At 44.5% G+C, this 26,781-nt stretch overlaps 1 protein-coding gene across 1 annotated transcript in view; it reads left to right on the forward strand.

Annotated features, from left to right (window-relative positions):
- The window catches only part of nup160 (nucleoporin 160), a 176,302-nt gene that overhangs the window by 134,499 nt on the left and 15,022 nt on the right, over window positions 1-26,781 (forward strand). The window contains exons 18-31 of the mRNA XM_048545757.2: window positions 2,958-3,070; window positions 4,415-4,575; window positions 7,277-7,413; window positions 10,163-10,233; window positions 11,557-11,716; window positions 13,787-13,856; window positions 15,729-15,827; window positions 16,286-16,405; window positions 19,670-19,765; window positions 20,260-20,354; window positions 23,085-23,181; window positions 23,297-23,402; window positions 24,648-24,808; window positions 26,588-26,648. Of these exons, the coding sequence (XP_048401714.2) occupies window positions 2,958-3,070; window positions 4,415-4,575; window positions 7,277-7,413; window positions 10,163-10,233; window positions 11,557-11,716; window positions 13,787-13,856; window positions 15,729-15,827; window positions 16,286-16,405; window positions 19,670-19,765; window positions 20,260-20,354; window positions 23,085-23,181; window positions 23,297-23,402; window positions 24,648-24,808; window positions 26,588-26,648 (1,547 nt within the window). The remainder of the gene's footprint in view (window positions 1-2,957; window positions 3,071-4,414; window positions 4,576-7,276; window positions 7,414-10,162; window positions 10,234-11,556; window positions 11,717-13,786; window positions 13,857-15,728; window positions 15,828-16,285; window positions 16,406-19,669; window positions 19,766-20,259; window positions 20,355-23,084; window positions 23,182-23,296; window positions 23,403-24,647; window positions 24,809-26,587; window positions 26,649-26,781) is intronic.

Raw genomic sequence — 26,781 nt, forward strand, 5'->3', positions numbered from 1 at the left:
TCAGCCCGTTGGCTGACTTGATCAAGGTCTCGCTGTCTTCTCATATAACCACTTTCACTGTCCACTGTACCACCAATCTTGGTCATTCACAAACTTACTAACCGTACCTCCTGAATTCTCATCCACGTAATTTATATAAAAGCTGAATAACAGTGGACCCAGCACTGATCCCTGTGGCATACAGTTAGTCATAGGCCTCCAGTTTGACAAACAGCCCTCCACCACCACCCCCTTGTCTTGTACCTTCAAGCCAATTTTGCATCCAGTTGGCAAGCTCTCCCTGGAACTCATGAGATTTAACTTTAGTGAACAACCTATCACGCAGTACCTTGTCAAAGACTTTGCTAAAGCCCATTTAGACAATGTCTATCCCACTGGCCTCATCTACTTTGTTAGTCACCATTTCAAAAAACACAATCAAATTCATGAGGCACGATTTTCCACACACAAAGCCATGCTAACTGTCCCAAATGAATCCTTGCTTGTCAATGCTATCTCTCAGAATCCTCTCCAACAACTTACCTATCACAGACATTAGGCTGACCAGTCTGTAGTTGCCAGGCATTTCCCTGCAGTCTTTCTTAAATAATGGCACAGAATTAGCCACCCTCCAATCTTCGGGCACTTCACCAGTAACTGTCAGTGATACAAATATCTTTACTAAGGGCCCACAATTTCCTCTGTATCCTCCCACAAAATCCTGGGATACACTTCATCAGGTCCCAGGGGTTTACCTGCCTTAATGTGTTTTAAAACTAGCAGCACCACCTCTTCTGTGATATGGACTCCCTTCAAGGCATCACTATTTATTTCCCCAGGTTCCTTAGCATTCTTGCCTTTCTCAATAGTAGATACTGATGAGAAATATTCATTTAGGATTTCACCCATCTCTTGTGGCTCCACACATAGATGATCTTGTTGATCTTTGAGGCCTTATCCTCTCTATAGTTACCCTTTTGCCCATCATTATTGTAGAATCATTTTGAATTCTCATTTAGTTTCTTTGCCAGTGCCATCTCTTGTCCCCTTTTAGCCTTCCTTATTTCTCTCTTAAACGTACTCTGGCACCCTCTATACTCCTCAAGGAATTTGTTTGACCCCAGTATCCTATTCATGTTGTATGTCTCCTTTTTCTTGACCAGAGCCACACTAACTCTTGTCACCCAGAGTTCCCTATTCCTCCCAGCCTTACCCTTCACTGTAACAGGAACATGTTAGCCCTTAACCCTCATTAACTCACTATTGAAAGCCTCCGACTTAGCAGACCTCGTTTTGCCTGCAAACATCCTTCCCTTATCAACTTTTTTTAAAAGTACCTGTCTAAGACCATCAAACTTGGCCTTGTCCAAGTCTAACTTTAACTTGCTGACCAGGCCTATCCTTTTGCATCGCTGTTTTTAAACTAATGGAATTATGGTCACTGGTCCTAAAGTGCTTTCCCACTAACACTTGCATTACTTGCCCTACCTTATTTCCCAAGGGGAGGTCAGGTTTTTCCCATTCGCTGGTAGGGCCACCTACATACTGCATGAGAATTTCTTCTTGAACATACTAAACAAATTTCTCTTCATACAAGCCTTTAATACTATGGCAGTCTCAGTCAATGTTAGGAAAGTTAAAATCCCCCGTTTTTAGAACCGTGTTATTCTTGCAGTTATCTGTGATCTCCTTACATATTTGTTCCTCATTCTCCAGCTGGCTGTTCAGTGGCCAATAGTGCAATGCTATGAAAGTGATCTCCCCCTTATTTCTTAGTTGGACCCAGATAGAGACCGTGGATGAACCCTCAAGAATGCCCTCTCTCAGTACTGCCGTGATACTTTCCCTAATCAAAAATACAAATCCCCGTCCTCTCTTGCTTCACCTTCTATCCTTGCTGTAGCATCTCTACCCTGGTACATTGAGCTGCCAGCCATGTCACTCCCTCGACCTCCCTTTATTTCTTACATTCTTATTGCAAGGTATTGTACTCTAACTGGGCTCTGGGACCTAGAAGTGGCAGCTGTACTGCAGGAAGGTGATGGTTCATGTAGACTCCTTCACTTTGGGGGCCTACATGCCAAGCCTTCAGTTACCTTTCTGTCTGTACAGTTCAGAGTTTCTGTACCTTCCAAGGTCCATCTCTTGCTCTAGTCTGAGCTCCTAGAAAGTACTAGCATATTGGAAGGTTTCACTAATAGTCTTCCAGTTTCACTCAAAGCCATGATACTGCGGGTGTTATCCACAATAAAGTGACTAACAGAAAACACCTTATTGATGAGGAACCAGACGTTCTGGACAGAACTTTGGGAGAGGAAGAGCGGATTGTTGATTTGTTGTCGGAGTCTAGGAGATATCAAGCATTGGAAAGGAGGTTTGTGTAATTGGCTGTTGTTTTTTATTAGCATGTTAGTTCTGTGCATGGCCAAGAATAATGAGTCGCCCACATCTATCTTTGTGATGATCAGTTGAATATTTGCAGCACAAGAAATGAAGTGAACTGAGCTGAGCAGATGGCTGTGCCTCTGCTTCTGTATCAATCTGTCGTCTTTGTTCTGAGAACAAGTGAGGTGCTGATCAGAATGGCTTTTGTTGTCTGTCTTCCACCGCCACATCGGTGTTGGAGGACCACTTTGTTGACCCAGTGCTGTTCCTTGTGGCGGATGGTGTTCCCATTGAATAGCAGGAGCCTGTGATTGTAGAGAGGCAGTTACCTTGGCACCTTGAGATGATGGGTTTTCTCACCCTATTGTTACGCTTGTCCTTTTCCACAGTGGTGCTCGCTGGGCTGGAAGGTTTCCTTGGAGTGTGGAATATGAACGAAGCTTTGGAGTGCAGTGGCGCTCTCTGCTCTGTTGTATTTTCAACAGCTGTGCTGCCATTATGGTGCTCATCCCTCATCCAATCATGGATTGTGAAGCTGTCCTTAAGGGCCCATGGATCAGTTTAATTGTACCTCTTCCTCTTGTTTTTCATAGTGAGACGCATATGGAGCTTCAAAGTAAATTGCAGGATATCCGTAACCCAGGGAACGTAATCCAGTTGCTGCTGCGGGAAATGGACCAGGAGGGTGACCTGGACACAGGCGATGGTATGGGGTGATTCCTGGTCTCGAGCTGTGTGCTAATTGATGGACTACACCATCAGAATCTGATCTGATCTTGTTTTTTGGCCAGCTCTGTTAGATTTGTGAATCTGAAAACATCCATTCAAACACTGGCAATGGACTCTCTCTCTGCTTGTGTTTGTGGTCCAATGTATTTGAATGGAACAGTGTGAGGATGGTGCTCACTGATCCTGCTGCTGTAGGTAAGAGGTCAGCTGTGGCTCTGCCTCCCCAGACAAGTTAGACTTTTAGTCTTTGAACTGGCAATGAACTATGTCGGGCTTGACTTTCTTATTTGCGTCATTAAAACACTGACCAATCATGTTAGATTGGTTCTTTTTGCACCACAGCAATCTGCCTAAAATGTTTCCTGCTGTAGTTATTGACTGGGAGGGTGAGAAGGCTAGGAAGACTTTCTGTTGCTTTGTGGTTGCACTTTGTTTCTGATGCTGACAGGTCTGTCTCTGGTATGAGCAAGTGACTGAAATACTGTCTGTAAAGTATGAGCCTGGTGTCTATATAAACTGTATGTTTGGTTATATTGCGTACTGTAAGAATCCTTTGTAAATTTATCTTTCTCAGTTCCCTTGCACAGTTAGTCAAGCACCACGTGCCACCCTGCCCCCAGATCTCTTTTGAATTGGCTGCAGGGAGATGTATGATGTATCTTGGGGTACTTCTTGTTTGTGCCTCTTTGCTAATCTGCCTAACCACAATGTACCACACTGGGTAGAGAGCTCCGGGTGCAAGGTGCAGACCTCCATGGCACTGTTGACACTATTAGGTTACAACAACTATGTTGCCTGCCCAGTGTATTGTATTTCAGTATTATCTTAAAAATTGCTTTATTGACTCTACCGCAGAAGATGGGCAAAGGTAATGTTTCCATCCTATTTGAGAAACACTATATTGCAAGCAAACAAATAGATTTGAATGAACGTCAGTACTGTGATAGGGTTTGGCACAAGGAAGGTATGATGAGTTTTTGGTGAAGATCCAGATCCTGATTTTTTTTTTAAAGATTCTGCTAATTTTCGAATGTTGTGGATTGTCTCAATGGCTCTGGTGGAGTTTGTCACAGCTTCCAAAATGAGAGCAGAGTTTTCAAAGCAGATTGTTTGACATGGATTGCATTAAAGCCCTCATCAGTGAGATGGAAGTTTTTCCTAAAAATCATTTTTATATTTTTCGTTTTTAGAATTGCAGAACATCAACCAGGCAGGAGAGACCCTGAAGGAAGAGCTGTGCCATTGTAGTAACATTAGCAGTGCAGGGAAGGTTCTCATTCCCAGTGTCCCCTTCACTTGTTTTCTTCCTATTTTTTTCCAGTCCAGCCTCCACACATTCGGATGAACATCACTCAATTCTTTGGCAGCAATGTTGCTATTAACATTGTGTGTCAGGCAGTATACCACATGTCCGTGACTCGGTTCCTCATCTGTCGTGACCTGCTGATTCTAGAGCAACTAATGTTGCACCTAGGAGACAGTGTAAGTACAATATCAATGACCTTATAACCCATGTAGGCCCAGTGAGAACTCGGTGATGAGCAGTCTGTCTCACGTTTTTCCTTTTGCCCATAGTGCAAGTTTCTCATTTAGTACAGCTCATCTCCTGACATAGAGGTATGTGGTATCTCAGTAACACTGAAACCATTTCCATTTAATATCTGTTGCAGTTGTTGTTCCAAAATAATTTGGAATAGTACAGCACAGGAACAGGCCCTTTGGCCCACTATGTCTGTGCTGATCATCATGCCATTTTAAACTAACCCTAGCTGCCTGCACATTGCCGATATCCCTCTGTTCCCTACTTGTTCATGTGTCTGTCTAAATGCCTCTCAAGCATTGCTATCATATCTGTGTCCACTAATTCCTCTGGCAGCATGTTCCAGGCCTTTAACCATCCTCTGAATTTAAAAAAAAACTTGCCTCGCACATCTTTAAATTTCTCCCCCTGACTTTGAACTTATGCTCCCTCGTATCTGACATTTCAGCCCTGTGAAAGACTGTGACTATCCATGCTCTCAATTTTATATACCTCTGTCAGATAATCCCTCAGTCTCTGACTCTCTAAAGAAAGTAATCCAAGTTTGCCCAACCTCTCCTTATGGCTAACCACCTTCAATCCAGGCAGCATCCTGGTGAACATTTTCAACACCCTCTCCAAAGCCTCCACATCCTTCCTATTGTGTGGTGACCAGAATGCGCACAATACTCCAAACGTAGCTGAACTAAAATTTAAACAGCTGCAACATGACTTCCCAACTTTTACGCTCAATGCTGCAATTGATGAAGGCAAGCATGATTTTTTTTTTGTACTGCCTGGTCTACTTGTTTTCCTACTTTCAAAGAGCTTTGTTCTTTCACTCAAGATCCTTCTGATTATAAATGCTCCTTGGGGTCCTGCCATGTAATGTATGCTCTCCTTTTGCATCTGACCTCCTAAAACGTCTCACCTCACACTTGTCGAATTGCACTCCATTTTCCATTTCTTCGCCCAGCTTTCCAACTGATTTATATCCTACTGTATTCTTTGACAACCTTCCTCACTATTCACAACACCACAAATTTTTGTGTTGTCGGTAAACTTATTAATCAGGTCATCTACATTTTCATCCAAATCATTTACATCTATTGCAAACCACAGAAGTCCTAGCACTTGCAGAGCAGCGTAGTTCACAAATCTCCAGTCAGAAAAACACCCCTCCACAGCTATCCTGTGCTTTCTGTGACCAAGCCAATTTTGTATCCAACTTGCCAACTCATTGTGGATCCCATGTGACTTAATCTTCTGGACAGCCTACCGTGAGGGACCTTGTCAAATGCTTTAGTAAAGTCCATGTAGACGTCATCCATTGCCCTATTCTCATCAAACAGCTTCGACACTTCCATCGAACAACTCAAATTTGCGAGACAAAATCTCCTTCGCACAAAGCCACATTGACTATCCCTAAGTGGTCCATTATTTTCCAAATGTAAATAAATTCTATCCGTAAGAATCTTTCCAATAATTTCCATATGAGTGATGTAAGGCTCACCAGCCTATACTTTCCTGGATTATCCGTGTTTCCCTTCTTAGACAAAGACAACATTGGCTTTTCTCCAGTCTTCTGGGACCTTGCCTGTGGCTAAAGAGGATGCAAAGATCTCGGTCGTGGACCCAGCAATCTATTCCCTTGCCACCCTCAGTATCTTGGTATAGATCCCCGCAGGCCCTGGGGACTTACCTATGTTAATGTTTTTCAAGACCCCCCAACACCACCACACCTTTATTGATATGCCCTAAAATATCAACACCCCCCTCCCTAATCTTACGATCATCCATGTCTGTCTCCTTCGTGAGTACTGATGGGAAGAATTCGTTAAGGACCTCACACACTTGCTGTAGCTTCACACAAAAATCTCTACAATCATCCACAGTTTCTGAATCTTGTCATCCTTACCCTTCGTCCTTGCAGGAACATACTGGTCCTGGACTCTGGTCAACTGACCTTTTAAAAAAACTCCTATATGTCAAATGTGGATTTACACTCAAACAGCTGCCCCTAAACTAATTAATCCAGTTTGTGTCAAATACTGTTGTAATTAGCCTTCTTCCAATTTAGCACTTTCACCCAAGGACCGCTCTTATCCTTATTCATAGCAATCTTAAAACTTCCTAAATTGCTCCCCTACTGAAACTTCGATCACCTGGCCAAATTCACTCTCCAATATACTATGCTTATTCCCCAGTTGAATTATCTACATATTGTTTCAAGAAAGTGCCCAGCCCCCCCTCCTACATGCACCCAACAAATTCTGCCTCCTCTAAACCCCTGGCACAAAGAGAGTCCCAGTTGTTATTGGGAATTTAAAATTGCCTACTGCTGCAGCCTTATTGTTTTTGCACCTTTCTCTGACCTGCCTACATATCTGTTCATTTGTCTCCTACTGGCTATCTGGTTTGATTTTGTTTTTGGTGTTTGCATGTATCCTGCATATTATACATGGGATTAGGTTCAGTCCTTGCAAAATAATCTCCCAGCTCAGGGGCAATCCTGATTAGACCAATATTATTTAGTTGGCGAGAAGTCACGGTCACTTTTGGCAATCTGGACCCACTGAAGTTAGGAAAGCCTCGTCCCTGTCTGGAACTTCTCAAACATAGAGAATGATGTTGTTAAATCCTAAACTCTGTGCTGTTCTTCAGATGAACCTGGGAGCTGGTGGCTACCTCTTGCAGCTCCAACAGGATCTCATTCCTCGGACCTCTCTTCTCGTGTGTTCCTACTTTGTGGTCAGGTGGGCAAGTCGATCCTTGGCATCAGCAGTACCTGTCGACATGATGTAAGTATGGTCGCAAGGTGTTCTCAAGCCATAGCTTTTGTTAATATTGACAGCAATTGATTGTTAATACCCTGCCTTTACATGAAGGCCTCAGTTATCAGCAAACGCAGATTGTGTGCTGAAATGCAATTATTTGAGTGATTTTCATGGGGCATTCTTTTCTGACATACAATGAGATGTCTTCATTCAATGGGCCAAGCAGTGAATGCTCATCTCTGGGACTTGAGAGGCTCTTCTGAAGTTGGGCCTGAGAACATCTGAAACATAGTTTCACCTGTGCCTCATCTGATCAGAGCTCGCATCATAGATCCCCTACAGTGTGGAAGCAGGCAATTCGGCCAATTGAGTCACACTGACCCTCTAAAGAACAGCCCATCCAAATCCTACTCTCTACCTTATCACTGTAACAATGCATTTCCCATGGCTAGTTCACCTAGCCTGCACATTCCTGGTAACTACAGGGCAAGTTAGCACAGCCAACCCACCTAACCTGCACATCTTCAGACTGTGGGAGGAAACTGGAGCACCCAAGAGGAAACCCATGCAGACACAAGGAGAAATTTCAAACTCCACACAGACAGTTGCCCGAGGGTGGAATCAAACCTGGGTCCCTGGCACTAGGAGGCAGCAGTGCTAACCACTGAGTCACAGTGCCGTCCCAAGTTGAATTCAGATTTCATCACTTGCCTTACTGGGATTTAAGTTCATGATCCAGAGCGTTAATAGTGCAGTGATGCTACCACTGTGCCACTGCCCCCCTGCAGTTTTTTTAATTCATTAATGGGATGAGGGTATCACTGATTGGGTCAGCATTAATAGCCCATCCCAAGTTGCTGTTGAGAATTGTCATCTTCAGGTGTAGGGGCGCCCTACATGTTGTTAGGGAGAATTCCAGGATTGTGACACTGAGGGAACGGTGATATATTTCCAAGTCAGGATGGTGAGTGGCTTGGAGGGAGCTCGTGGGTGGTGGTGTTTCCATATATCTCCTGCCCTTGTCCTTTGAGATGTAAGTGGTCATGGGTTTGGAAAGTGTTATCGAAGAATTTGCTGAGATTTTGCAGTATATCTTATTGATGGTGCACACTGCTGCTACTGAGTTGATTTGATTTGTTTATTTGTTTATACAAGTTGCCTTGTATTGTGTTGCCACTCGGTGGCACCAATTTAAAACACAGAAAATTAAACTAAACCCAAAAAAAAGGCAGAAAAATAAAGAAGTATCAGAGATAATGGGAACTGCAGATGCTGGAGAATCCGAAATAACAAAGTGTGGAGCTGGATGAACACAGCAGGCCAAGCAGCATCTTCAGAGCACAAAAACTGACGTTTCGGGCATAGAGCCTTCATCAAAAAATCCTTTTCTGATGTGGGGTCTCAGCCCAAAACGTCAGCTTTTGTGCTCCTAAGATGCTGCTTGGCCTGCTGTGTTCATCCAGCTCCACACTTCTTTATCTTAGAAAAATAAAGAAGTGGTGTCCAAAATTACAGCCCTTCTTGTTAAGCGCTCCATCATGGACCATGGGCATGGTGGCCAGGCATGAGTCCTCTTTGCCATGCCACCTCCACTGGAATGAAAGTTGCCCACACTTTGGTACCATTTCGCCTCCAATGACACCCTCCAACAGAGTACTTCCTGGATCTCACCAGTGCAGATGCTATAGAGTACAGAACCAGCTCGAACCAAACCCACTCAGGTGCTCCCATGAGACCACTTTGGACCCACCTCACTGATACAACCGCTCCCAATGCTACAGGGTGTCGGACTGAGCTCAGTCTCACCTCTGCTGCTGCCTCCGTGAATGCGCGCTGGATGCAGAAGCACTCATAAACCCAAACTTACCTGCACTGCTGCAGGCTTGAGTCGGCACTAGGACAACCTCATGAATGCAGAAGCCACCTGGAACCCAAAATCTTGTCTGACACGACCACGAGTCCGTGCTGGACTGCTCAATGATGAAGCTGTCACTGCAACCGAGCACTTCAACAAGAGGTAAGTAAAATAAACGAGAAAAGGAAGAGGAAAAAGAGCAAGGTAAAGAAAAAGAAACGTGGATGGAGCAGATGAGCCCTGGGCTCAGAAGCCCTACTCCACCTTACCAGAGTAAATGTTTGTGGATGTGGTGCCAATTAGGTGGGGGGCTGCTTTGTCGTGAAGGGGTGGTGTGAAGCTTCTTGAATGTTTATTGGAGATGTACCCATCCAGGCAAGTGGGGAGTATTCCATCACACTCCTGACTGTGCCTTGCAGATGGTGAACAGACTTTGAGGAATCAGGTGAATTACATGCTGCAGTATTCCTTGACTTTGATCTGCTCTTGTGGTCACTACGTTTATGTGACAAGTTCAGTTTCTGGTCACTAATAACCCCCCAGCGTAGGGGGTGGGTGGGATCAACGGTGACACCATTGAATGTCAGGGGGCAGTCAGACTAGGGATATCTAACAGTGTCTGCTCCACACCACAGCATACTAATGTTGGGACGTCCTTCGGGATAAATTGAACAATGTGACTTGCTTTTCCCATGTCCAGTGATAGAGGGCAGCACCTACAAAGAGCTGAGAATGGAGCAACATTGTACAGTTTCCCAGGGCTGGGCTCAGAGCTCAGGACACCAGTCACAATGTTTCATTGACAGAAGTAATCTGTTGGCTGGAATGTACACACACTGTAGGTGGAAAGGTATAAGGTTGATGAAATGTTATAGCAGTTGCCAAAGGAAACTGACAAACCCTATTGTGTGATTTCAGGGAATCAAATCTGCGGCAGTTGTCTGTATTGGAGCTGACGGACTCTCATATCTTAACTACCAAGCAGCCAGGTGGGTATATTTGGGAAAACTCTGTCCTGTGGTGGGAGGTCAGTGAGGAGTATAGAATGGTGTCTGGAGAGAATCTGTTGCGTTCCTGAGAGTCAGAAGTCACCTGACACTAGGCTATAGTCCAACAAGTTTATTTGGAATCTCACAAGCATTTGGAGCACAACCCCAATGTTAGGTGCAGTGAGAGAACAGGGCACACAGACCCAGAGTTTGTAGGCAGAGAGATCAATAGCAGAGAGCTCAAGAGATCATGCATCTGGTGTAAGTGGAGTCAGATGATAAGTCTCTGCAGGTGACTAGGGGTGTTAGACAGTGAGCAAAGTGTTCATGAAGTTAAAGTCAGTGCTGTGCTGTCATGACATTGTAGGTGTGAGCCTTTGTTCAGAATCTGTCTCAGAGTTTTAACTTGGAATCAGGCTGATTTTATTCTGAAAACTGGAAATTATAAGATGCCACGCTGACTGTGACTACAAATTGTGTGCTTTTTGAACAAGATAGACTGTATTTGGAAATAAAGAAACACCTTGGATAAAATGATTCACTCCATGGGAGGTCGGGGGGATGTATGTGCGTATGAGAGAGACTGATATTCCTATGGCTCTGCCTGATTGTCACAAAGGCACAGCACTGACATTGACTTTATAAACACTTTACACACAGTCTAACACTATTAGTCACCTGCAGAGACTTTTTATCTGACACTCCACTCACACCATTTGTATGATCTTCTGATCTGTGTGAATGTGTGCCTTGCTCTCCCACTGCACCTGACAAAGGGCAGTGCTCCAAAAACTTGTGTAATTTTAAATAACCCTGTTTCTGCGGGAATATCAGTCCAGAAGGCTAATGGAGAGAGAAACAGTTGAGTTATTGAGAGGACGGTTCAGGCCAGGAGGAGTGGGTTGGCATTTAAAGGCCAGGGTTTGGGGTGGGCGAGTTAGCATACTGGACCAAATGTTTCCCAGGATGAACAGTCTGTCAGTGTCTGATGTTTCAACTTGTACCTGACCTGCCTTTAGTTAGTGCAAAAAGACAGGTCTAGTCTCAAGGCTAATGTGCGACATGATGTAATGGACATCATAGGTCAATGTTAATATTCAGAGCTTAAGCATTGGTGCTTAGTGTGGGACCATGAGGATATTACCCAGGGAGTGGATTTCCAGTTCTAGTCAGTGTTGTTTCTGGTCTGCCTTTCTGTTTCCAGCGAAGTGATTAAAGATGGTTTTAAGTAAATCTGGGGAAGCTGGTTTGCCTTATAGCTGTTGACTTATTCTCTTCCCCTAGTTAATGTCATGCTGATTAATTGTTCTCCTTGTTTTCCAGTCACCGGCCCAGGCACAGTGGTGGAGTTGTTCTATCAGAATGTGGCCAGAAAGCACATTCTCTCCCGGCTACTGTCCCAGGCAAATAGCCCTTTAAACCAGCCGCTGATCAACTATGCACAGGTTGGGATTGCTCTCGCCAGCCACCTCCTACAATACTTGTATCCTTTAACACAGCAGCGTGCGCAGACAGTAATGTGACTGTCTCAGACAAATTGTGTTTGGTATTGGTGATGTATACAAGAAGGTGACTGGGTACCTTTTGAAGAAGAGATTGGATAAAATAGTATGAGGACTGACTGAAAGAGATTTTGAGATGTTAAAGTGGAGAGAGATGCAGAGGGTTGGAGAAGTTCAAGAAGCGAGTTCCAAAGAACAAGATTGAAATGAAAGGCTGTCTCATCAAAGACGAGGCCAGGACAGAACAGGCAGAAACGAGCAACTGGATTTTGCAAAGCTGTTGGTAAATGGGGAATGGGAATTATGAACTCCCCCAACTGGTAGGTGAGAAACCACTGAAGATGTGAGAGGACTGGGACATTAAGCTAGTGGGAGTTGTTGAGAGACTGGAATAGTGTTATGCTGAGCAGTGTGTGTGGGAGTAGTTTAGCCTTGATATACAGAGAGGGGCAAGTGGCAGTGTGGCATCCAAGTGTTTGGATAACTTAAGGTCGGGTTTGAAAGAATTCAAAATCAATTAGGGCAACTAAGTAGATGGCGAGCAGGGTGGATTTGAGGACTGGTGTACCCGGCTTCTGACAGGCATTGATAAAGCTGACCTCGACCTTCCTGATTAGCTAAGAGCCTATTTCAGCTGAGACAACTATCTATTCCCACAGGTAGTAGAGGAGTTGCCTGCTGTCCAGATATTTATGGAAATTGATCTAGTGCTGACTTCTAATATCACAGGCCTTGAGGAAGTGGGCAGGTACTGTCAACACAAAGGTTAGCACTGGATACTGTGAGCTATGTGGTTGTAATACTGGGAACCTGGCAGGAGCTGGATGCTGCTTCATCTGATAATGCGGGGTGCAGGAATGGTCCAAGTTGTAGGGCCCTGAATGAGGCACTTTGCTCAGCACCAGGACAAGATGTGCCAGTTATTTGTTTCTTGGTCTACAGGCCTTTGCTTTGTACTGCAGGACAACTCTGGCTGTATACAGAGAGTGATGTTAGGGCTGTTTTCCTTGGAATAAAGAAGCAATTTAATAGAGCTGTTCAAAATCAGGATGGGTGTTGGCTAGTTGGGTGGGGAGAAATTGTTCCCCATCTGAAAAGGACATAGAAGGTATGAAGTGAAGTTATTGGCAAAAGAAGCAATGGTGATGCAAGAATAAATGCTTTCACGCATACCGTCTGCCATTTTTGACCATCCGCAGAGACTTGTTATTTAGCCTGTTGACTCCACTCCCAACATTTGTATGATTTTTTGATCTCTGTGCCTATAAATTCAGTGCCTGTGTGCTTCTCTTCACTTCACCTGATGAAGGAGCAGATCTCTGAAAGCTTGTGATTTCAGAGAAACTTGTTGGACAATAACCCGGTGTCGTGTGACTTCTGACTTTGTCCACCCCAGTCTGACGTCAGCGCCTCCACATCATGTTTTCACACAGTGACTGGTTATGGTCTGAAATGCAATATTTGAGTGTGTGGTGGAGGCAGGTTGAATTGAAGTATCCAAAAGGGTATGAGACAATTATCTAAAGAGGAATAGTGTGACAGGGTGAGGGCAGGGGAAAGGCAGTAAATTAAGTGCTCATTCAGGGGCTGGCACAGCCACGATGGGCCAATTCATTGCTTCCCATGCTGTAACAGTTCTGAGACCCTGCGGTCACATTTTGTGAATATTACTAATTGGAAAAAAGATGTAGTGGCTTGTGAACAAGTGAGATATAGACGTCAGCTCCTTTCCTTCCGATGCTGGTTGTGTCTGATCACGTGTGATTTTAAACAGTGTTTCTCCCTTCTGTAAATTGTTTATTCTGTCTGTGTCCTTGCTTGGATGTACCGAGGAGGCCACCATGTGGCTCTTTGTGGGTATTTTTGTCCATCTGCCAATGCAGCTACTGATGATGGGATCTTCACAAAGTGAAATACTCCTGTACTCCATGGAAATGCCGGAAGCTGACCTATATTGTATGCTGTGCAATGTGTATGGTTCATACCCTCCTGTCAGCAGGATGTCTTTTCAGTGACCTATGGCAACCCCAAGCTTCCTTAACAGCAATCAGATGGGCGAATAACAGCAGCTTTCTGTTTGCAGAGTTTCTCATGGGACACTGCCAGTACGTACAGCTCCAGGTCAGTAGTGCTGAATGTTTTTGCTCTATATTCTCAAGTCCTCCACCACCATTCTGTTGCCATCTTCCTCTGACATCCGAGTTTATATCTGTGAATCTGCTGCTGATCAAGGTATGCTAAAGCTGAGCTTTTCCTTCCACGTTGTGCCTGCAGCCTTTGTCAAGGTTGACCAACCGTCCTCTTCTGACACCACCTCACCTCACTCGGAACCAGAGCACCTTGTTTCAGAAGATTCTGTCTCTCCCTCCTCAAAGGCCTATTCCCTCTGATGTCCCCCGATCTCCTACCTCTCCTGTTCCTCATTGATGTCCCACTGTTTGGTGCTATTCTCTGAAAACACTCTGTTAGTTTTCATTTGTACACTGGCAACACCCTGCTCACTCTTGTCTTCCCCATCATTACTAAATTATCAGATTGCTTATCCCACGTTGGACAACGGAGGAGCTGAAATTGCCTCCAGTTAAACATTGGGAAGAGTGAAGACATTATGCAGGCCCAGCTCCAAGCTCTGCTAACAACTGTACCCATTGGTCTCCCTGGCAACTGCCTGATGTGAAACCAGTCTGGTCACTACATCAGTCTCAGTCTCTTAACTGCTCAGGAGCTCCTAACTGGGTAGCTGAACTGTCACCAAGACCTGCCACGTCCATTTCCCAAGCTTCCCTCATCCACGTCATTAACATATATTACACATCTGGATGTGAGTTTGCTCGCTGAGCTGGAAGGTTAGTTTTCAGACGTTTCGTCACCATTCTAGGTAACATCATCAGTGAGCCTCCGACGAAGCGCTGGTGTTATGTCCCGCTTTCTATTTATCTGGTTAGGTTTCCTTGGGTTGGTGATGTCATTTCCTGCATTGGTGATGTCATTTCCTGTTCTTTTTCTCAGAGGATGGTAGATTGGCTCCAAGTCAATGTGTTTGTTGATGGAATTCCGGTTGGAATGCCATGCTTCTAGGAATTCTCGTGCATGTCTCTGTTTGGCTTGTCCTAGGATGGATGTGTTGTCCCAATCAAAGTGGTGTCCTTCCTTATCTGTATGGCATTCCAACCGGAATTCCATCAACAAACACATTGACTTGGATCCAATCTACCATCCTCTGAGAAAAAGAACAGGAAATGACATCACCAACGCAGGAAATGACATCACCAACCCAAGGAAACCTAACCAGATAAATAGAAAGCGGGACATAACACCAGCGCTTCGTCGGAGGCTCACTGATGGTGTTACCTAGAATGGTGACGAAACGTCTGAAAACTAACCTTCCAGCTCAGCGAGCAAACTCATATCCAGAACCTCAACCTGAGCTACAAATCTTCTCAAAACTCGCTAATATATTACACATGTACAGAGAGACCTTCTTTAAGTTTGGTTCCAGTTGCATCATCTGCGGAGAGCTGATTGCAATTGTCTTATTGGGCAATAGATTGCCAAACAGTTCCTTCTATCCAGCAGCAAGCTGATAGCAGGGAATCACTGTGTTGTCAACTACCAGTGATGTAAATTTATAATCTAAGGCACAGGAAGGCAAGGAGTACTACCCTGTCGCCGTTTGTAACACTGCTCCAGGACAGACCCTTTCGATCTGGGATCCCTGTAGGAGGACAGTCCCCGTCGATCTGGGATCCCTGCACAGGGAAAATAACGTCACAATTGGTGTGGTGTTCATTACTGTGCAGAACTTTAGGGGCCTACTGTTTGGTGTATTGGGATTGGCATTTCCAGTGAGTGCTCCTTCACCATTCCTTATTGCTGAGTCTCAGAATGGTTTTTGTACAGGATCAGGCTGTTTAGGCCTATGTGTCAATGCTGTCTACGTGTGAAGTGAAATGCTTTGTGATTACTGATGTGAACATGCTCTTATTCGTATAGGAGTATGTGAGGTTGCTGCAGCCTTGGTGTGAAGTTAATGTCGGTTCGCGGAGATTTGTGCTGGGCCAGTGTTACCTTGTTACAGGGGAAGGACACAAGGTGAGATTACCGTTGGGTTACTGCTGCCGAATGTTCGTTTTCTCCCCTTCTTGTTTTGAGCACCATCAGCAGCCACGTCACCACTTAAAGTCAAATGTAAACTTGTTGGAAAGAACTTTTCACATGTCTCTCTCTTATTTTTCTTTAATAAATGTCTGATTCACTGGGATTCCTGGAATTATACCAACACTGATACAGAGATGAGGGAGCATTGCCCACTGTAAGTGGCTCGAATGTGTGCCCAATTTGGCATGGTGCACTAGGCAGTAGTGCTCCCCAGGTGATGTTGGATGGGAGGGCAAAATAAAGAATGATCAGTCAGAGAGTGAGGGGGCTGTCAGTCCCCAGTAGAAGGGCCGCCACTTCCCAGTGGAACGTGGATTGCTGCCTCGTACTCCCCTTGATCCTGACACGTTCCTGGCTTTGTGATGTGTCCCTGCCTTTGTCTGCTCCCCCAGGCTCTTGAGTGTTTCTGTGATGCTGCTGCAGCGGTGGGCAGAGAGGAATTCCTGGACAGGCTCATCCAAGTGGAGGATGAGGAAGCTGCCTCCAATCCCCGGGTGCAGTACTACAATAAGGTGCGTCCTGTGAAGTCGTAGTGGTATCGCAGTAATCCTGCACCAGTGATACTGCTGCTTCTCCTAGCTGTATGTCTGCATTCTCCAGCTTTAAAGGCAGAATGTGATTGAGGCCTAATCGGACAGTGTTACCGAAAAACACCTTTAGTGGTTCTTGCTGTTTGCGATCCTTACTTCCCATTGGCATTGTTTAGGGCACACTGTAATTAGCATGTAGAATGAATAAAGATCTTCCAGTTATTGTATGCAGACAGCTGTAGTCAGACACACAGTCACTAGGTAAGGTTTTTGTGAATAACGTAGGGCTATCTGTTCCAGTCACTATTCCTTTCTAGAGTCATAGGCATAGAGCCATGAAGCATGGAAACAGACTCTTCAGCCCACACCGACCAGGTGCCCAAACTAAACTAGCCCCACCTGCCTGCATTTGACCCATATCCGTCCAAACCTTTTCTATTCGTGAACCTATCTAAATGTCTTGTAAACATTGTAATTGTACCCACATCCACCACTTCGTCTAACAGTTCATTCCACAAACGAACTGCTGTGTTTTTAAAAAAAGTTGCCCCTCCATGTCCTTTTTAAATCTTTCTCCTCTCACCTTTAAAGTATGCCCCCCCCGCCCACCTTGGGGGAAAAAAACCTTTGCTATTCACCTTATCTATGCCCCTCATGATTTTATAAACCTCTACAAGGTCACCCCTCAACCTCCTGCGCTCCAGTGAAAAAAGTCCCAGCGTATCCAACCTATTTTTATAACTCAAGCCCTCTGTTCCTGACAGCATCCTGAATATATTTTCTGAACCCTCTCCAATTTAATAATATCCTTCCTAAAACAGGGCAACTAGACCTCCACAGAGTACTCCCGAAGAGGCCTCGCTAACGTCCTGTACGATCTCAACACAACATCCCAACTCCTATGCTCAAAGGTCTGAGCAATGAAGGCCAGCATGCTAAATACCGCCTTAACCACCCTGTCCACCTGTGATGCAGATTTCAAAGAATTATATATCTGAACTCTATAACATTACCCAGGGCCCTGCCATTAATTGTATAAGCCCCACCCTTGTTTGTGTAACCAAAATGCAATACCTTACATTTACTTATCCAAATTAAACTCCTCAGTCCCCTGACCTAACTGATCACGATCTCTCTGTAATCTCAGATAACCTTCTTCGCTGTCCACAATACCACCCAGTTTTGTTTTCATCCACAAACTTACTAACCATGCCTCCTATATTCTCATCTAAATCATTTATATGAATGACAAACAAAAGTGGACCCAGTACAGACCCCTGTGGAGCACTGCTGGTCACAGGCCTCCAGTCCTAAAAACAACACTGCACCACCAGCCTCTGTCTCCTACCATAAAGCCAGTTGTGTATCTGTTTGCGAGCTCACCAAGAACCTAATGTGATTTAACTTTCCTAATTAGTCTACCGTGCGGAACCTTATCAAAGGCTTCACTCAAGTCCAGGTAAACAACATTTATCACTTTGCCTTCATCAATCTTCTTAGTTAATTCCTCAAACAAACTGAATCAAGTTAGTGAGATACAATTTCCCTTGGACAAAGCCATGCTGGCTATCTCTATTCAGTCCTTGACTCTCCAGATTTCCACCTGATCCATATTTTACCAACCTTTGACTGTTTCTATCTCCCTGATTATCAAGTATTCAAATCCAATTTTCCCAGAATGTAGATCAGAGTTTCTCTTTTAGGTAAAGTTATTGACAACATGAAATGTTCAGAAAGTGTTGTCAATGATCACTGGTTGGCCTTTTGGATACTGAGCTAACCTGCCAGGACATGGTTTGTTTCAGTTTGAGAAATTGATTCTTTTTATAAATAAAGTCTGAAGACTTTTCCAACTTGCCCACAAAAAAAAACAATTAAACATCTGCAAACAGAGAATATGGGGAAGGTAGGAGGATTTAAATGTTGTGATCATTTATTTTTGTCACTTCGAACTGGAGCAACTGTACATTCCTTGCCATGTTTTTTGTGCCTTTTACCTGAATGTAGCTAATTCAGTACAAAATGTTAACAGTTTCAAGTACAAGTCTGATTTTTGACAACTTATCTGCATTAAAACTGAATTGGGCAAGAAACATTTCCTTGACCCACACAGCCAATTATGCTAATTTCTCACTAATTATGAGTTTTCAAGAGAGAATAATTAAGCTTTTAAGTATTGATAAACAAAAAGAGTTGCGTTGCTGTAGTGTCAGACTGTGTACTGAATGTTAGTTTCAGTTATTTAAAATTGGGTTGCTGGCCGCTAGTGGGTGAAATTGCAGGCAAAATGCTTATTTTCTTATAGAAACACTACTTTTGATTGTTATTAATTAAACTGTACTGAGTTACCATTCTTAAATACATCACTAATATTTTTCAATGATTTGAAAGGGATTTCTGCGTTTTAATTTTGAGTTAGTACATGAATAAGTAATGTTTGGAGGATTACGGTAAGTGTGGACTTGTTAGACCAAAGCGTCTGTTTCTGTGCTATATAACTTTATAAACCACTGCCTGAATGTGATGGCTCATGGCAAATTTTTGTGTTCAATAGTGTGCAAATAAGTTGGAATAGAAATTTGAGCAACAAATTCACTTCTAAAAACAGAAATAACAAGGTGTAGAGATGGATGAACACAGCAGGCCGAGCAGGAAAGGTGATGTTTCAGGCCTAGACCCTCCACCACTTCTAAAATGTGCTTTGTTCCCTGATAACACATTGTGTCAAAATCAGGAAATTAGCTCTTTCTGTCTGCGTATCACTCCAAGCCATACTTCCATTTATCTTCCGGTTTCAAATAGAATCTAGTTTTTCTGCTCCACTGCCCCACCACACTGTAGAAGCTAACATTGCAGTGTGGCATGTTTACATGTGCTGTTCATATTCTTCACGAGGTTGTAGGAATTTTTAGTGGAAATATAAACCACGTATTCGTGTTTGCATTTAAACTGAGGCCTGGCTTACACTGTGGTCTGAAGACTGCACCTGGTCTCCACATGCTACTCGTAATGACATATGTGAGCCAAGTGCATTGTTTCAAAGTTTAGTGTGGGGAACACATTTCCCAGTGATAACTGTTACTTGGGCTCGCTTCTGTCAATAGTCTTAATGTGCCTTGTCCTTTGACTGTCATGACAGAGTTGAAGTCTTGAACCTGAATTCATATTGCTGTCCATTACAGCTCTCTGGCCATTGCTAATATCAGCTGAGTACTGGGCTTAGTGTTGTATGCTGCTTGTTTCTAGGTCCTGCGTTTGCTGGAAGATATGACTTTGCCAGCACTGGTACTGCAGTTGGCAGCAATCGCGGTGACCGAAGCAAGGGACGACTGGAAGATTTTGGTATGTGGCATTTTCAGTTTTTTATTTGGTCCTAATTTGCACATAATCTCGGTCCAAACATAAGCAAAGGACTTGAAATCTCAGTACAATTGGGGATAGGTGACAGAAGCTAGTGATGCTGTCATCCCATGAACGGATCTTAAATACAGGCTTTCATGTGACACCTTTTGTTTGGAGAAGTGATGGGCAGTTGAAGGTTCAGGTAACTAAGATGACAAGTTAGCCAGGTGGAAGAGTACCATGGTGAATGGACACTGCCTAGGGCTCTGTTCAAGACAGAAATGAAGGGTGCCCAGGTGAGGGATAGAGATGTAAAGGGACTGGCAACCCACAGTGAGCATAATAGTGATCTTTCTATCTTGGGCACCATACCTCTACACCGTCATCGAGGCACTGGTGAAAATTGATATGACTGTGTTACAAGGAATTACTGAATGTTGATGATCTCTTTGTGAGGCAGTGACCACCCATGTTAATCTTTCTGCTTTTCCCAGGCTGCGCTGTGGACAAAGATTTTCAAGCACCATTTGGACTTGGGCCGCAACCATCAGGCTTATGAGTCACTAACTCAGAACCCAGACAGCAGCAGGTGAGCAAATGGGAATGTGAGCTGTTGGCACTGTGCTGCCTACAGTGAAATGATGAGCTGGCACACCATGGTGTCATCTTGAGTTCAGTGTTGGGAGCATTGTTTGAGGAGTCATTAAGAGCCTTGTAGCTGAGATCACTTTGGCCCAGCTCCAGTACAGCTGTGTTGTACTGGGTGGTGCTCTCTGCTAGGACACATGGCCAGAGTGTTCCACAAATGATGAATGTGGCAGCTGTAGAGTCTTTTCCCCCTCCCCCTGGAGTGGGCCAAATACTGCAAACAGGGTGACAACAGTGCAACTTGTATCTCAGCCGACCAATTGATTTATTTCAGGGCTTGTCTCTCTGTATTCCCATGTTGAGTGCAAGGTCGGCAATGAGCCTGTCCTGTTGGTAATATCTGTTGTGGAGACTCTGTGTAAGGGTCAAGCTAGTTTGCCAGAGGCCTGTCCAGGTTGTACAGTTGACCAAGTGTTGATCGGTTCTATGAGAGGGCTGCCTTCAGATGAAAAACATCCAGCAAGAAATATTCAGGAAGTGCTGAAGTCAGTGTTGGTTAGTATCTGATCAGGAATGGCATTATTTATATATTTGGATCTTCAATTATGTGCATCTTAATTTAGAGTCGAGTTTTTCAGAGAATTTGAGGGTAATTGTCCCAAAACTGTCTGCGCAGTTCCCACAGAATCAACGGTGTAGTGATTTCCATTTGTTCCTGACACCAAACTCTACGTCGACCATCTGCCCGTTTAAAATCTCTGGGCTAATGCAACTCTGAACTGCACAGTGAACACACACCGATACACGCAGACACACCACTGCGTGTATGTGCTACCACACTCTGCACTACCCCTCACTTAAACAGATACAGACTGCAGTGCCATCTTTTCCCTGTGGTGTGACACCAGCGATGTTTTATAGCTGTACCTGTCAGAGGAAGTGATACTGCAGTCGGTATATTGTGGTCTGGAGTCCATTTCTCGGAATGGTTATTGCAGTCAAGGCTGCTGTTTGGCCCAAAACTCTCACTGGCAGTCTAAATGAGCATCATGACTTAGCTTCATTCTCCCAACCTTTTCCTGTAGCCTCACTAATTATTCTAGTTTAATTATCTAATGCTGTCTTCAGTGCCTGAATTGAACCTGCCTCCACTCATCAAGCTTATGCATTCCATGTCTGAACGAGTGTGAGAGTTTTCTTTACTACTTTTGCACATCACCCTGGAATACAGCCCTCCTGATCCTTTCATTCAGAGGAAAGAATCATAGAATCCCTACAGTGTGGAAACAGGCCCTTCAGCCCAACGTGTCCACACTGACCCTCAGAGCGTCCCACCCAGTCCCATCCCCTTATAATCCACCTAATGTAGACATTCCCGAACACTATGGGCAATTTAGCGTGGCCAATCCACTTAACCTGCATACCTTTGGACTGTGGGAAGAAACTGGAGCACCCGGAGGAAACCCATGTGGACACGGAGAGAATGTGCCCACACAGTCGCCCGAGAGTGAAATCGAATTTGGGTCCCTAGTGCTGTGAGGCGACAGTGCTAACCACTGTGCCACTGGTTAGAACCTAAAAAAAAACTAGGAGCAGGAGTAGGCCATGTGGCCCCTCGAGCCTGCCCTGCCATTTAATAAGATCATGGCTAATCTTTTTGAGATTCATCTCCACTTACGCGCCCACTCACCATAACCCTTATGGTTGAGCTGGAAAAGTTTCTCTCAATCTACTCTGTTTACATCCCTCATTGGCTTTGAAAACTTGTATCAGATCTCCTTTCCTAGGTAACCAGTCTCTTGTGTAAGTGTGACATTTGTTCTTCATAACCTTAGAACCACAGAATTGTTGTGGCAGAAGGAGACTATTCAGCCACGGTGCCTACACTGGCTTGTAAAATGAACACCATTACCTAGTGCCAGTCTTTCCTCCTTATCGTTGTACTTTTATCTAAATACTCATCCAGCGCCCTCTTGAAGGCCTCATTTGAACCTGTCTCTTCCTCATTTCCAGGCAGCATATTCCACACTCTAACCACTTGCTGTGTGAAAAAGCTTTTTCTGGCATCATCCTTACTACTTTTGTACATCACATTAAATCATACCCTCTTGTTGGTTGTTTTTTTACCAAATGAAAATATCTTCTCCCTATCTGCTTTATCTCACACACTGATGATTTTGAAAACCTCCGTCAGATCTTGTCTTAGCTGTCTTTTCTCCGAGGAGAGCAGTCCCAACTTCTTCAATCTGTCCTTGCAGCTGACATTTTTCAGCCCTGAAATCGTTATTGCAAATCATTTCTACACTCTCACCAGTGTATTCACATCTTTCCTACGATGTGATGACCAGACTGTGCACAATACCCCAGCTGGGGCCTTGTGCAAGTTCAGTATCAACTCATTGGTCCTGTACTCTCTGCCCCTGTCAGTAATGCTGAGAACACTCTGTTTTGTTTATCGCTCTCTCCACCTGTCCTGCCACTTTGTGATCTGTGCATGTATGCACCCAGCTCCCTTTGTTCCTGGATATTTTCCTGGATTTAATGTCTGGATATTTTCAGACAATGGCTCAGGTAAAACTTCTAAGTAACAACCATGCTGTTATGAGCTAGGTTAGAAAGTTCAAGGCATTTTGAGGTAGCAGGCTGTGAACAGAGGGGATGGAGTGGCCGGGAGAGTGGAATAACCGCACTCCTCCTTGTGTTTCACATGTTTGGTGTATATCTCTCCCAGACAGCTGGACTGCCTGCGCCAATTGGTGGTGGTTCTGTGTGAACGCTCACAACTTCAGGATCTGGTGGAATTCCCTTACATCAACCTTCATGATGAGGTAAGTGAGCTCTGTAATTTTTTGCCAGTGGGAAGGGACTTTGCTGAGACAGCTGATCATTTTAACTGGCTCCCAGGACTTCTCATGGTTCACACACTCTGCTATTGTGTTTCAGGTTGTTGGGATTATTGAGTCTCGTGCTCGGGCTGTGGATCTCATGACACACAACTACTATGAGCTGTTGTATGCATTCCATGTCCAACGGCATAACTTTAGGAAAGGTAAATGTTTGAGTTAGTGCTGACTTACTGATAATATCTGAGGCCACTGAAATACCAGCTGCAATGGTCTGGTATCTTTTTGTTTTGGCAGATTTAACAGGCTCTTGTTCAGTTCCCAGGATTGGCGATTTATCACTAGTTTGATACCAGTGCAGCTGCCAGTTCACTGCTCTACTTGTAACACCAGCATGAAATAACTTGAGCCATTCCTCTTCTATGAAGTAATCAAAAGCAGACACACAGACATTCGCATCGACTGTGCCTGTACATAACAGTTTGTGTTGGCATAAGCTGACATTGTTTAAACATGCCATATAGTTTGTGTAGATAAGTGGGCTTTTTTTTGTTGTTGGTGCAGACTCAATGAGCCGAACGGCCTCTTCAGTAAATGTATGCCTCGATAAGGCAGCACTGTGCAGGATACCTTCCTGTTCTTTATACCCTTATTCACACTAACTCTGCTGTGTCTGTAGTTACCATGGGCTCCAACACTGGACTGCCTAATACTTTACACTTCCTGTCCTGGTCCCTGCCATGCTTCTCTCAGCTGATGTTCCTTGTGACTTGACGATTATGCACCTCTGTGTTTCTGTAACCTGTTTCACTAAAGCTGCCTATCAGCTCGCGTCATTTTCTTTCACTGAACCATTGGCTGCAGTTTAGGTCTCATCACTTGGAGTTCTTTTCTCGAACCCCTCTGTTTTTCCTTTAAAACCCATCTCTTTTATAAAACTGTTGGACTTTCCATCAATGTTTCTTTTAGCTCAGTGTTTGTTCTTCAGAAATGGGCACATTGTTTATATAGAGGGTGGTTCATGTGTGGAATGAATTTGCTAAGGAAGTACGCACAGTTACAACAATTAAAAGACACTTAGATAAGTACCTGAATAGGAAGAGTTTGGAGAGATATGGGCCATGTGCAAGCAGGTGGGACTGGTTTAGTTTGGGACTATGTTTGGCATGGACTGGTTGGACCAAAAGGTGTCCCTTCACGCTGTATGACTTTGTGACTGAACTCTTCCTGTTCAAACGTATAGACAGGGCTTGTGTGATTGAATTTCCTCTATTTGAATGGACAGGTGGGGTTTGTATGACTGAACTCTGCCTGTTTGAATTGACAGGCGGAGTTTGTGTGACTGAACTCTGCCAACTTTGAGCTTGGTGTGGGAGCAGGCAGTGAGCTGCTGTATCCAGCTGCCAGTACATGCTTCAATAGTTTTGGTTATGTTTCTGTCTCTCATCCAGCTGGAACGGTGATGTATGAATACGGAATGCGTCTGGGGCGAGAGGTCCGCTCTCTGGATGGACTCCAAAAGCAGGTCAACTGTTATCTGGTCGGGATAAACTGCCTGCGACAAATCCGCTCAGAGTATGCCTGGATTGTGCAGCCTGTGTGTGGAGCAACGGTATGGGAGCACATTTCATTGGGTCACTGAGAACCTGTTGATCAAGTCTCACTACTTGCTGAGTTTACAAACTGCAGGCAGCAGCCAAGTGCTGGGGAGGAACACTGCAAACTGTTCCTTGACTCAGTCTGCCTCCACATTTGTTGACTGTTGAAGTGGGAGCACTTGTCTTCATCTGGACCAAAGCAACATTAACTGAAAGGCAGAGGCATTGTAAGCACCCTCATCTTAATGCTGACCAGTGTGTGTGCAGAGTGAAATCAAGCTCTGTGCGTTATGAGAGGCCCGTGTTGTGTTGATGTTCTGGGGCTGTGATGCAGTAGATACTGAACTGACAGACAGGAAACAGAGAGTCAGTGGACCCTTGGTTTTCACACTGGCGGGACACCTCCACGTTATTGCTGGGCCTCTCATTCATTCTGGTCTTCATTAAAGACCTGTACTTGAGTATTAATCACCAGGTGGATTCCATTCCCTGTACCCCAGCATTCTGAAGGGACTATCCCAGCTGTTCCTTCCTGGTTCATTCCTCCATTACCCCTGCCTTCTATATGACAGTTTGCTGTGAGATTTCTCCCATCCACCCTGACCTACCCTAAACTCTGCATCACATACCAGCTCCCTTCCATCTTGCTACCCACTTGGCTACCTACCCATTCCCGTGGCATCCTACACCAGAGGCATCCAACTTGCTTATCCATCTGACTAACCCTCACAGCTTCCTAACGTCGCACTTACAATTTGACAGCAGCTGAAGTGGCTGCCTGGACACTGAAATGTCCAAATGCAGTGAAAAATGGGTGTGATTTACTCTAAGATAACAAGGTGTAGAACTGGATGAATACAGCAGGCCGAGCAGCATCAGAGGAGCAGGAAGGCTGACATTTTGGGCCTAGACCGTTCTTTGGAAATGGTATGGGAATTTCTGAAGAAGGGCCTATGCCTAAAACATCAGCCTTCCTGCTCTTCTGATGCTGCTTCGCCTGCTGTGATCATCCAGTTGTACACCTTGCTACCTCAGATTCTCCAGCAATGCAGTTCCTACTATCTCTGAAGCTTTAATCTATCTCTGACAGATCTACACAATAAAGAACTGTCACAAAGGAATGCAGCACTGCATTTCTGAGGGAGCCCTGAGTGGCGGCATCTCTCTGAAACACTGAGATCCCTCTGCTTATATTAAAAACAAGGTCCCAAGCATCAGTCTCTGTGAGGCTATCAGTCCCCAGAGCGGCCCAGCCTGTTGATGTGGCTATTCTGTAATTGGGTATCTAGGCACCATTTCACCACTCACACATGGGACTAAGCTCAGAAAAGTAAGAATGAGAAAAAATGTGACCGATTTCAGAAAGCAGACTGGTGAAGCAGGCAGCCAGGAAAAGAAATTAACGTGTGGGAGAGAATGCATTTTGGGAGAGTGAAAGAAGAGAGCCAAACAGCAAAATAAATGCTTTAAAGTTGCTGCAGAAGTTGTGAGCTTTGTGTGTGTATACACACATCAGTGAAAATAACAGGGTAAATTTAAAAAGTCTGCTTCTAAAAAGGGAAATGAGCCCTGTGTTTCTATTAATAGAGATGTGGCTTAATGTGGTATGTAGAGCTCGTATTTCTGGTCATGAATTGACCGCATCCTTTACAGTGCCATCCCTAGTAACCAGAGGATTATGTTGGGAAGAAGGGACATGATGGTTTAAGACAGTGCAGCTCTCTGGACTTGGCTAGCTATTGCCACTTCTCTATGGTGTGGTCTGTTGTTGAAATGTTTCTTCCTGCTAACAGTATGAACGTCCCGGGTCATCACCGAAGCGGAACCATGATGGAGAGTTCACAGCCACACAGAGTAAGTCATGTTGCTTTGTTTGCTCAGTCTTCACTGCAGGTGGTGACTCAAAGGAAGCTGCTAGAATGTGACAGAATGTGGAAAATGTACATTGTTGTGCTGTCACCTTGACCTTGTCGTGTCTAATGGCAGC

This window comes from Stegostoma tigrinum, chromosome 17, assembly GCF_030684315.1.
Source record: "Stegostoma tigrinum isolate sSteTig4 chromosome 17, sSteTig4.hap1, whole genome shotgun sequence".
Classification (NCBI taxonomy): Eukaryota; Metazoa; Chordata; class Chondrichthyes; order Orectolobiformes; family Stegostomatidae; genus Stegostoma; species Stegostoma tigrinum.